Genomic DNA, 11932 nt, shown 5'->3' on the forward strand with positions numbered 1-11932 from the left:
AAAGAACTGAACCAGTTCAATCGGCTCATGTACCTTGTGTCACCGATTAAAAAGTTTAAAAAACCGATTGAAATATAACTTAAAAATGCGTACGATTTAACGAAAAAGTAGTTGATTATTAGTCTATTGATAAAGCGGCGAACGGAGAGTGAGAGTCTTTGGCATGTGGTCTTTCATTTTATTAGACAAACTTATTTATTTATTAATATTTTGAGAGTGCCGATTAAGAGTGGTTAACTTTTTGTTATCAATCTCATAATTTAAAATAACAAATTGCCCTAATAACTTATATATTTCTCTTTTTAAAATGGTTTTTTAAGAAATTAAAAAAAAAAAAAAAAAACTCAAGATAGGTCCTTTATTTTTTCTAAGATAGTTCCTAATTTTTCTATTGTATACATTCTAAGTGGATATGACCCTGAGTTTTATCGTAACTAAAAATGAAAATTTTGGTTGTGAAAATGGGACGTTATAGTTATACAATCAAATACAATACAAAGAGTCTAGTTGCTAGCATCCCCTACAGTTTTATAAGGAGTGTAATTATGGACAGTCAAACTAGACTTGAAATCATTGGAGAGTTGCATCAGAAGAACCTTAGTGAAGATATCAACATATTGGCATAAAGACGATTTAGATGAATTTTATGCATCATTTAACATGTCTAATTTAGCCAAATATATTGTATTTACCAAGGTTCTAAATAACGTACGTTGTGACTTTGGCGACAATGTCAAACCTCAAACTTTTACGAGTTTTGGCAAGTCATATCGTTTGTAAGACGCGACTTAAGACGGCAATTTTGTATATATTATTATTATTATATATATTTTCTACTATTATTTATTTTTATATACATATATGACTTAAGTCGGCATTTTGTTAAAGCTTGGCGGCAAGTATAAACCTTGGAGCCATGGCGTGCCATAACGAAGCCACGACGAACTTTGTAGAACATTGGTATTAACTCATCATAGTTCATGTATTTTTATATCTTTGGGATATTTTATGTAAATGGTTAAACTTTTTGATTTGCACATTGTTTTTTATTTGATTACTTTTAAAAAAAACTCAATTGTTTTAGCTAAAAATAATTAATTTATTAAAGACTTTGGCTATTTTTAAAAAACTCACTTTTGAAGATCAAACTATTGAATGTTAACATGGGAGAACAACCGGAGCGACCCGTTCCAAAAAATCAAAGCAATAGCATAAGGGGATACGTGGAGACATGTGGTCAAGCCACGAGTGACTCCCTGATGCTTCTAGACTTTTCTCCACATTCACCAGAACTTTCTTCGTCTTGATTAAAATCTCACTCCTCCCCTTTACTTCTCGTGAATCAAGAAATCAACCAATCAATACTCAATTCTAATCTCAAAAGAAACAAAATCATGAGCAGGGTTGCAATTTCTTCTCCAGGAGATCTGGATTTTGGTGGTTTAGTGAGCCATCTACTGGACGTCCCTGACGCACTTGGGAAGGTAATCTTCCCTTCTTCTCGTTCTCATCACGGAAATGGCGAATCGGAAGGCAACATTGAGGTGGATATACTGGAGACACCCAAGGAACTGATTATGTACATGGACGTCCCTGGTTTATCCAAATCCGACATCCAGGTAAATGATTTTTTTTTTTGAAGAAAATTAGCGATTTGGAGAATGAAGAGATCGACTGAATTGTGTGATTGTTGGTTGTAGGTGACGGTGGAGGAGGAGAAATTACTGGTAGTGAGAAGCAATGGGAAGAGGAAGCGTGAGGAGAATGATGAGGAAGGAGGGTGCAAGTACCTGAGACTGGAAAGGAGACCTCCTCGGAAGCTGATGAGGAAATTCCGGCTACCTGATAACTGCAACATGTCGGCCATCACCGCCAAGTGCGAAAACGGTGTGTTGACAGTGACGGTGGAGAAGATCCCTCCGCCACCCAAATCCAGGACTGTTGAAGTAGCAATTGCTTGAAGTGGATAGTAATTTTAGGATTTAGGAATGTTTATTTGGGTTTGGGTTGGGGTTTAGTTCCTGTATAAGTTGATTTTATGTTATGGTGTAATGTAATGCAGTGTCGATATGGTTTGAATCGATGAACTAATTTTCAATTCGTAGTAGGTTTCCACTTTCAGTCTCGGAAAAAAGGGGTTAATGGAATGGACCATCAGTTATTGTGATTTTGTTCAATTTTTTAATTGGAGTATTTAATTATACACTCTATATACATAGTTGGTCCAAATGTGACCGATATCAAGATAATGATAATGATAAATGGACAATCAAAAGAAAGATCTTAATTAATACCACCCTAGGAAAAAAAATATATACCAAATCTCACAAGATTTGGGTAAATAAGAGGTAATATGAAGACAAGTGGTCTCTAGTTTCTAGTTAAAAGGTAGGAGCGTTTGACGGCCTCTAACAAAAGAAAAACATGAGGTCTTATGCATATGAGACATAGACATCCCATGAAGAGAAAAAATGACATGAGACATAGAGACATCTCACGAAAAGATATTCAACCGATTTTATGCATATGACACATATCACATAGAGACATCCCACAAAAAAAAAAACATGAGCTCATGCTTATATTCAGTCGAAAATGACATGAGACATAGAGACATCTCACGAAAAGAAAAACATGAGCTCATATTCAACCGATTTTATGCATATGACACATCACATAGAGACATCCCACAAAAAGAAAAACATGAGCTCATGCTTATATTCAGTCGGTACAAACTAACTAATTTAAGGTCCTGGGCAAAATAAAAAAGTGAAGCCTTTATAATAATAGAAAAATAAAAATAAAAAGTGAGGCATTTATAATAACAAAATAGTAAAAAGGGACGACAAGCTAATATGAAGACAACTGAGTCTCTAGTTAAAAGGGAGGAGCCTTGACAACCTCTAACAAAAGAAAAACATGAACTCTTATGCATATGAGACATAGAAACATCCCACGAAAAGAAAAACATGAGTTCATATTCAGCCGATTTTATGCATATGAGACATAGAGACATCTTACAAAAAGAAAAACATGAACTCATGCTCATATTCAGCCGGTACAAGCTAATTTAAGGTCCTGAGGTTCTGGGTAAAATAAAAAAATGAGGCCTTTACAATAACAAAAAAATAAAAATAAAAAGTGAAGCCTTTATAATAACAAAATAATAAAAAGGGACGACAATTATGTTTTTGATTTTATAATTTTAAAATGATACTCTTGTTAAAAATTTATCCACAGATCGTTTTTATAATAGAAATAGTTGTTCCGTTTTTGTTTTTTTTTCTTTCCTTTTATTACTACTAGATAAATGTTTGTTAGACAATAACAAGGATTTCAAAACGTGTGTTATCTACATAAAATCAGAAGAAAAAACACATAAATTAACTTTTTCTTAGAAAAACAATATCAAACATCTGAAGAACAATAACGGAATCTTTACAAGAATCATTGAGACTACCCGAAATCAGATTAACACGAATAAAATAACAGGAATACATCATCAATTTTTTTTAAGGATGCATGAAATCCAATTAACATAATCGATGTATTAAGAAAGATTGAAATCATAAAACACAAATTGAAATCGAAAATCAGAATGCTACCCTAAAAAAACCAGAGTTGATTTATTATGAATCAAATTTTTTGTTACCTTCGAAAAATCCAAAATCGATTCATAAAGTTCTTAGATCAATGGTGGTGAGTGGCCTAATATCATGATTCTTCCAGAAGAATTACAAGAACATTAGTCTTCTCCAATGATATTGTTAATTTTATTTTCAAAAAAATTTCACATCATCTGTTATACACGATATAACATGTTTTTTCTATAGTAACATAATATGTATATAAAAATGGGGCCCTAGAAATTTAGATGCCCTGGGTCGTCGTCCGGTTCTGCCCTACCCATTGGCACGGCCATGCTCATACTAGATGATCTTATGATCTCATGCATATGAGACATAGAAACATCCCACAAAAAAAAAAAAAAAAAAAAAAAAACATGAGCTCATACTAGATGATCTTATGCATATGAGACATAGAAAATCCCACAAAGGAGAATAATAAACAGTAGTGTATTTTAAGATGTCAATAATGAAGTTGAAAGTAAAAAGAAACGAGAGTAAGCTAGTAAATTGTATATGAATACATAAACTATTAAAACAAATGCTAGCAATAAATCAGAAAACAGATACTAGTAATAAATGTTGGAAGTAAAAAAAAGAAGAGGAGTAACAAGGTAAATATTATATGACAAACATATGTCATGAAAAGGAAATTAGTCCCTAGACTACTCATATCTTATTCTATTACCCTGATTCTAAGCTCTACGCCCTTCTATTTGAGGTTATATTTTCGATAAAAGTCAACTTGTTCAAGTCAACCTCCCGTTATCTTTTTTACTTCCTTCCTTCTTCTTAGACTTCTCTGAACCACCATTATTATAATTCCCTTGATTTCTCAGTGATTGTCAGGAATGTATGACTGTTATGTTTGGTATCATGTCCAACAATGTTCTATAAAAACAATATTGAAACCTACCTGAAAATGAAATTACAGTGCCGAAATCTATGTTTGGACAAAATGGATTAAAGAAAGACTTTGTTTAATCCATTTTTGTGCTTTAGACAACACCGGCAATGACTTTGTTCCAGTTTTTGTCCGAACACAGATTTTTGCATTGTGTGTTTCTCCTTTTCCAATCTTTTGGTTTAATCCAATTTATATAATTTATATATTTAATCCCTCGTCTCTAGTGGTGTCATAAACACGTAGGGAATGGAAGAGAGCAGGAAGGAAATGCCAATTCTGATGACGACAGAGATGTTTGTGGAGAACCGTTGAGCGAAATGAAGAGTGGGTTTAAGCAGTAGATGGAAAGCTTTAATACAATTGAAACTAAATTAAATATATTGCAAAATCAAAAGTTCAAAGGAAATTAAAGTTAAAGTACATATGATGATATGAACATAACGTGACCAAATTTTGCAAACAGGACGCAATATATACGCTACAAAGAGTTCAATACATGTTTAGCAAATTAAAATTGATCTCAATGGTGTTAAAAAAACTCGCAATACACCAAAATGACAATAGTGTGATATTAACCCAATAAAAACAAGAAAAAAGTATATAGCCATATTCATCTCTCATAATGGCGACTCGTATACAGATTTTACTGCTATAGAATCTTAACAAAAATGCTTCTGCTTCTAGTCAATACCATTATTCTACACTAGTCCAACAAATAATACCACAAAATAACTCTTACTCATTGGATGTTTTCTTCTTCCTCTTGGGTTTGGATCCTTTAGCCTTCTTAGATTTCTTTTGTTTCTTAGTGTCCTTACCATTATCATCTTCATCATCATCATCATCTTCCAACAAATGCTCATAATCTTCAAGACTTGCAAAAGGCGACGCACCAGCCTTTCTTTTCTTCGGTTTAACCTCAAACACATCCTCTTCATCATCACTTCCATCTTCTGCATCCCCAATACCAACATCACCATCTTCATCATCATCATCATCATCATCTTCATCACCATCTTCTGCAATATCTGTTGGAAACTCCATTCCATCATCATCACTATCACCCCCCACCAAATCCTCATCATCTCCATCAACAATCTCATCCAAATCATCATAATCATACTCACCATCTGCATTCAAAGCAGAATTAGTCGAATCCAATATAGCTTCAATCTCTTCATTGTCACTCTCATCCTCCATTTCATCTTCTTCTTCCCCATCTTCACCTATCAAGTCCTCTGCCGCCTCATCCTCCGCCCCCTTCTTCTTCTTCTTCTTTTTCGGCTTCTTTGTGGAGTTCATCTTGTTCATGTAAAATCTATGGAAAACAACGTCTTCTGGAGCTACATCCATTTCATCCAACTGTAATATATCTGCTCCAATCAATGGTTTGCTCATGTCAAGCTGTTTTGCAGGTTCGATCTGAGAACCACCATGCCAGTTTCTTTCTTTTGGTTTTTTCTCCATGAATTTATCCAAGAAAGCCACAAGTGAAAGATCATTTAATGGGTTTCCATTGTAGACAATGTTGGCACCTGAGAGAAGGGTTTTTGCCATGGTGGATACTGATGGATGTACATGTGAAGCTAACACCATTAATTCCCACCACCCTACACGCTCTGCATTGCTGTCATATCAAAACAACACCTCAACCTCAGTCACAACATACTTAATACTTATTTCTGTATCATAGAATTCTGACTTTTGTTTCTTTTGATCTTTTTAATTGTTTTTTTCTTATATTTGAAAATTACCTATAAGTAGGTTCTCTATGTCGAGGGTCGTATCCCCCAGGCAATGTTTGTACTCGTGGTTGACTTTTATCATCACCAGATTTCCTTTGACTTTCACGAAGCTTGGTCAAACCTCCAAATCCAAGCAAGTCATCATCTTTATCCAAATCATCATCAGAACTGGCTGCTGGAGACCCGCCTTGATCCTCTGGCATGTCATTATCATCATCAGCATCATCATCATCGTCATCATCAACACCATTGTTGCTAAGAACAGCATCACCAGAACCACCTGGTTTATCTTGTTCTTCAACTATGTCTTCAAAATGTTCAAGTTCTTCATCAGCCAACTCATTCTGAAGCACCATGTTCCTGTAGAAAAAGAATTAGATGAGAAACTTTCTCATGTTTGTTTATCTGAAGACCATGATGTGATCAAAAAGCAGCCTCACCATAGAGGTGGCTTTGATTTAAGGACTTCAGAGAGAAGAAAGATGCAAGCACAAGCATATTGAGGTGGCTGCTGTAAAGAAACCTGTCATTATAGATTTTTAATTAGGGGGGTGTGAAAAGAAAAACCATAAGAATCAAAGGGGTCAGGTGTAAATTTCACTACTTACCTGCAACAAACGTTTTGCAAAGGCTGACACCCTTTTCAAATTAAGATCGTTTTTCATAGCTCGTAAAAGAAGACCAATGAACATTTCTTCCTGAAAAAGATTTGTACCCATGGAAACTTTGAATGTTAGCAAAAAGATAAAAAATTTAAAACATAGGATATGGAGAAAGCAGATAAGTTTACTTACCTTGGAGCTGTTCATTGCAGAAGGAAGTAATAGCTTGGAATACAAGGCACGATAAAATCTGTCGCTAACAATTTGATTTTTTGATGAGATCTTATCAAGAAGCATCAATGCTTGAACTCCAACATTAAAGTTCTTTGAGTGAACCTGCATACCACAAAGTGTAAATAAGTGAGCGTATGATAACTAAATTCACTTTTAGAAAGAAAAAAAAAGGCCAAAATAGCCACCTACAAAAGGGGGAAAAAAAAGGTCAGATAACTAGTTTAGTTGTGAGCTTACCAGCTGAAAGAGCATTGGAGTCTGAGATTCAACAATGTCATCTGCTTCATTGCTTGCAACAAAAGGAAAAGCCCTATTGACTCCCTGTTAGATAAAGAAGATAAGCAGCCAAGAAAAATAGAAATAGAAAGTAAACCTAAAAAATAGATAGTGAGGATATACTAACTGTTAAAAGTGCTGATAATAATCTTGAATCCATTTCCACATGAGGACCTTCATCCTTTTTAGCATCCTTGTCTTTGGGTTTTTTATAATCTTCTTTGCTCTTCTTCTCCTTGGTTTTGCCACCAGCCTCAGATATAAGCACCTAAAACAATATACTTTCAGAACTTAGCATTATGACCATTAGTCAAAACTCAAAAGCAAAACCATTTTTTTTCTTAATTACCAGGTTACATTGGAGAATGATGTTCCATACATTACCTTAAATAAAGCAAAATATACATCTACTAATCGTTTTGCCACTTTTGGCCCATCACCTATGTGACTTAGACGGATCTGGCTCAAAAAATTAACCTGCATATAAAGAGATCGAGTCATATACTAATTTGATAATTAACAGAATATGAAACTTTGACCAAAATCAATCATTAAAAACATCCAAGAAAGTGCTTGAAGCATACACCATGGTACTTGGCTCGCAACACCAAATGAGGTCTGAAAAGAAAATTATCTACTTCATCAACAACAACTGCCTGTAAAGTTGCAAACATTGGGAAATGTTAGTAAAGATTATGATTAAGAATACTAAAAATTAGAAACATAGACAAATTATAGGCCCCATATACCTTCATATTTGGATGGTCTGACAAAAGCTTTGACAAGAGATAATCAGCATTAGATGCAGCCTTATTTTCAGGATCCCCTAACTGCAGACAACAAGGTTTGTGAAATATTTAAGTAACCAGAAGAGCTGATGATATAGATTGTTAAAACGGCTTTTCAAGAATAAATATGAGGTGATAATATATATAAAGTACAAACCTTGTTTACAAGTGCAGAGAGCAATCGGCGTTCTTGCTCTGATTTGCTCTTGAGTAATGCATAAATTGTCTGAAACATTATAGAGAAACAAAGTCATATGTTAATGTTATCATATAGAATGTTAGTAATCAACTTTTGTAAAGAACACAAACATAAAAGTAAACAAACCTTCAATGCTTTATCCTTGAGTGTAGCTAGTACATCTCTAGAAGCTTCTTCAAGTGCAAATATATAGCGTTCATACCTGCATTAGAACATAAAGTCATGAACAGGTAAAGAAAGCTGCAATTAGCAAATAATAGAAAAAACACCGAAAGGAATACAATTCTAGTATTCTACACGGTTCAAGCATTCAACCTCTGTTTTAGGCATTCCTCCCAATGCCAGAATAGTAGAAGCGAATTGCCATCCTTTGAATCTGGAAGATGATTCAAAGGCTGTTGAAAAAGTGTCCTCAGCTTGCGATCAGGTAATAGACTGGTATAAAAATGAATACATCAATTAGTGAAGATGGAGAGACAAATCACAAATGAAATACAGATACTTATTTAACTGAATAACCAAATAGAAGGCAGGTGCAAACCTTGATATGAACATTTCTTTCAGTGCTTCAAATCCTGTAAAGGCATAACGTTTACCAACTTTTGAAGTAACCATACTTACAAGTGCATCAATTGACTTGATATTAGCAATTGGATTGTCCCCAACAAGAACTGAGAACGCCGACACCTTATCAGTCACAGTCCCGGACCTCTGTGTAGCCAATACCATCTTAATATCCCCACTCTGTCCCCTGGACAACTCGTAATCGTGTACGTACTGCGCCAACAACCTCTCTGCAAGCTCCTTCTTCTTCTCCACCAAACCCTTCCATTCTTCCACGTTTTTAAACTCAACTTTCTTTTTATTCACTCCGCTTCCAATCAGCTTTTCTTCCAGCTCAGCTGCGTCATCGTACCAAACCCCCAAAGAACTTGCCTTTATCAGAGGGAGTTTTGGAAGATTCTTGAATTTATCGAACATTTTTGAATTATCAACAGAGAAGTGTATTTGAGCCTTGGGCTTAGGCTGTGGATTGGGAGGCTCTTCCTTCTCTTTCTTGTTACTGTTTTTAAATTTATCGGTGTTCTTCTTGTTATTGTTGTCTTTAAATTTGTCATCGTTCTTCTTAATGTCAACTTTAGAGTTTTTCTTGATAGGAGCTCGTTTACGGAAATCGGAGTCGTCGAAGCCGGTGGAGGGAACAGATGAAGAGAGGCCGAGTGAAGAGGCGAAGTTGGCAATTTCTGATTGAAGGAGATCGGCATCATTGTCTTTGGATACTGTTGTTGCTGGTGAAGATTTCTTCTTCTGCTTTGAAATCGGCATTTTTTCAGGCCAATTACAGGAGAAGGCAGTAGCACCACCAGTGTTGTAAAGAAACCCTTTTAGGTTTTATTTTTAGGGTTTTAGGCCGTTTGAGAGGGTGCAATGCTTTGTTCGCGGCTCCAACTTCGGATACTCTTTTTTAATTCAAAGTTATGTTTGCTCTTAAAATGTCATTTTAATAAAATATTGCAAAGGAAAATCTCGTATATATATTCAAACATTAACAATACAATAATTTTAGAAAATAGAAAATTGCAAATGATGTTTCAATCGAGCATCGGATGCCAGCGTAACTTTCAGAAATGGTTTTATAGTTTATTATGTCATTTTAGACCGATAGAAGTGGGCACGATGTGGAGGGTGGTTTACAACCACACTTGCGGTGCACATCATCTCGGGTGTGTGGCCTAGGTCGAGCTTGTCTCCACCATGACACGGTCTCTCTCTACGATTTACCACATCTCTTCTCTTTAAAGCTTTGCGACCGTTTTCTTTTGAAAATTCAAAACAAAAATTATTTATAAATACTGTCTTCAACATTTATATTTACCACATCTCAAAAAATACTTCTTCTACCTCTCTACAATACTACATACATCTCTTTATATTCAAAGTGGTTATGAGCTCTTTCTTTCATAAGAGGTAATTCATTCGGTTGCATTGGTGGATTGAATTACATTTTTTAGTGCCAACAATGTGCATGTGTTGTTGGTTAATGTTAATAAAAAGATGACTTTCCATATGCAAACCATGACTTCATCAAACCAATGAAACAACCAAAATACACCCACAAGAAACACATCAACCCCTTCATTTAATCAATCAATCTATTCACCATCCATCTACCATTATGGTAGTATGCTATTGTATTATCAACAACCGTGTCCACAATAACAACATAAACATAATTTTTAATATAAAACCGAATTTAATCTCTTCGATTTTGTGTCTCAAAGTCAACTCGAATTTGTTGGTCAAACTCAAATCAAAAGCAATTTCTAAACCCAAATTCATTCGGGAAACTCAACCTGACGAGGTACCTAAAAGAAAAAGGAAGACCCCGAATAAACCTTGGGAATCGGTGGAAGTGGTGGAATTAAGACATTCATGGGTCGGTATATCTGATGATGTGAAAGTGAGCAATGATCAAAACATGATTATTTTTGGAGGTGCGGGTTCTTAAACGTTTCCACAAAGAAATAAAGTGAGGAGAATATTGTACCAAATACCAAGTGTACTGCAAATTGAGTAATACAAACAAAGAAGTCATGTTGTTTAATGATTTGTATAACAACATGAAACGTCAATATCGACGCGGAGAAATTGATAATGTGATTTTCAAGAAAGTGCTAAACGTGTACCATAAATAAAACAAGAAGGCTTTCAAATTTGTTGAGTTTTGGAACTTTGCGAAAGAAAGCACTAAACGTGTACCAAAAAGAAAACAATAAGCCTTCAAATTTGTTGAGTTTTGGAACTTTGCGAAAGATAACGAAAAATGGACATGAGTAAAAACATATGAACAACGTCTCGATGGTGGTTCAAAATGGTCAAAAACATCTGAATCTGACTACACTACATCGAATGCTCGTGTTGGAATCGATCTCAACGATGATGATACCGTTAAAATTACATAACCTTCTCGCTCAATGGAAAGGACAAAGTGTAACACAAAGACGAGATAAATCCAAAGAATCAGATGAGTTGAAAGTGATGGGGGCAAAGATCAAGGGTCTAAATGCAAGAATAAACGGATTTTCAGATTTCTCTACAGAAAATAATAATAATAATAATAATGACATGAAACTCTTAATGTAATATACAAGTCACTACATCGGGGAGGAGCGTGGATTGGTTTTAGCGGTAAAAGTCGAAATTAGCAAAAGATATAACTTTTAGTTTTTTTTCGTCTTTAAGCGCATGTTGGGTTTTTTTTAGTTTTTAGGTTTGTTTATTATGTTAATGTCATTTTAGCCCAACGAACTTATCCCAATTATTTTAAAAGGTCACTCAAGTTTTTTTTTTTTTACTTTAAAGGAATGAAGTCCAAGTTTACCGTTTTAGAACATCCTTATTTCACTTGGTACCGGGTAAGCTGGTAAAATGTATATCATGTAACAAATGATGGTGCTATGTCATTAAATGAAATGGACATGTGTGTTTTGATGTTAATCGGAACTTGATACTTACAAGGAAGAACACACTTCATCTTCTCATCTTCTTCCCACC

At 34.8% G+C, this 11932-nt stretch overlaps 2 protein-coding genes across 2 annotated transcripts; one reads left to right on the forward strand and one right to left on the reverse strand.

Annotated features, from left to right (window-relative positions):
• Positions 1–1293: 1293 nt before the first annotated feature.
• On the forward strand, positions 1294–2170 carry LOC145111870 (HSP20-like chaperones superfamily protein). Its single transcript, XM_079048114.1, has 2 exons — positions 1294–1619; positions 1701–2170. Exons 1-2 carry the CDS (start codon positions 1395–1397, stop codon positions 1959–1961), a joined length of 486 nt encoding a protein of 161 aa, XP_078904240.1. The 5' UTR covers positions 1294–1394; the 3' UTR covers positions 1962–2170.
• Positions 2171–5032: 2862 nt separating this feature from the next.
• On the reverse strand, positions 5033–9821 carry EDA25 (CCAAT-binding factor). Its single transcript, XM_079053376.1, has 14 exons — positions 8919–9821; positions 8693–8812; positions 8504–8579; positions 8336–8404; positions 8140–8220; positions 7975–8046; positions 7775–7867; positions 7518–7658; positions 7352–7435; positions 7073–7216; positions 6887–6976; positions 6719–6801; positions 6288–6638; positions 5033–6160 (listed from the first exon to the last, which is right to left on the reverse strand). Exons 1-14 carry the CDS (start codon positions 9701–9703, stop codon positions 5269–5271), a joined length of 3081 nt encoding a protein of 1026 aa, XP_078909502.1. The 5' UTR covers positions 9704–9821; the 3' UTR covers positions 5033–5268.
• Between the last annotated feature and the right edge of the window lie 2111 nt (positions 9822–11932).

Source organism: Lactuca virosa, chromosome 5 (genome assembly GCF_052849685.1).
Source record: "Lactuca virosa cultivar CGN04683 chromosome 5, Lactuca_virosa_CGN04683_v6, whole genome shotgun sequence".
Lineage (NCBI taxonomy): Eukaryota > Viridiplantae > Streptophyta > Magnoliopsida > Asterales > Asteraceae > Lactuca > Lactuca virosa.

Bases quoted from the DNA above. Each gene is read 5' to 3' on its own strand.
- LOC145111870 (XM_079048114.1), top strand. From the start codon at position 1,395: ATGAGCAGGGTTGCAATTTCTTCTCCAGGAGATCTGGATTTTGGTGGT. The intron at 1,620-1,700 runs GTAAATGATTTT...TGTTGGTTGTAG, and splicing joins TATCCAAATCCGACATCCAG to GTGACGGTGGAGGAGGAGAA.
- EDA25 (XM_079053376.1), bottom strand. From the start codon at position 9,703: ATGCCGATTTCAAAGCAGAAGAAGAAATCTTCACCAGCAACAACAGTA. The intron at 8,580-8,692 runs GTTGAATGCTTG...GTTCTAATGCAG, and splicing joins GAGGAATGCCTAAAACAGAG to GTATGAACGCTATATATTTG. The intron at 7,868-7,974 runs GTATGCTTCAAG...CTTTATATGCAG, and splicing joins TGCGAGCCAAGTACCATGGT to GTTAATTTTTTGAGCCAGAT.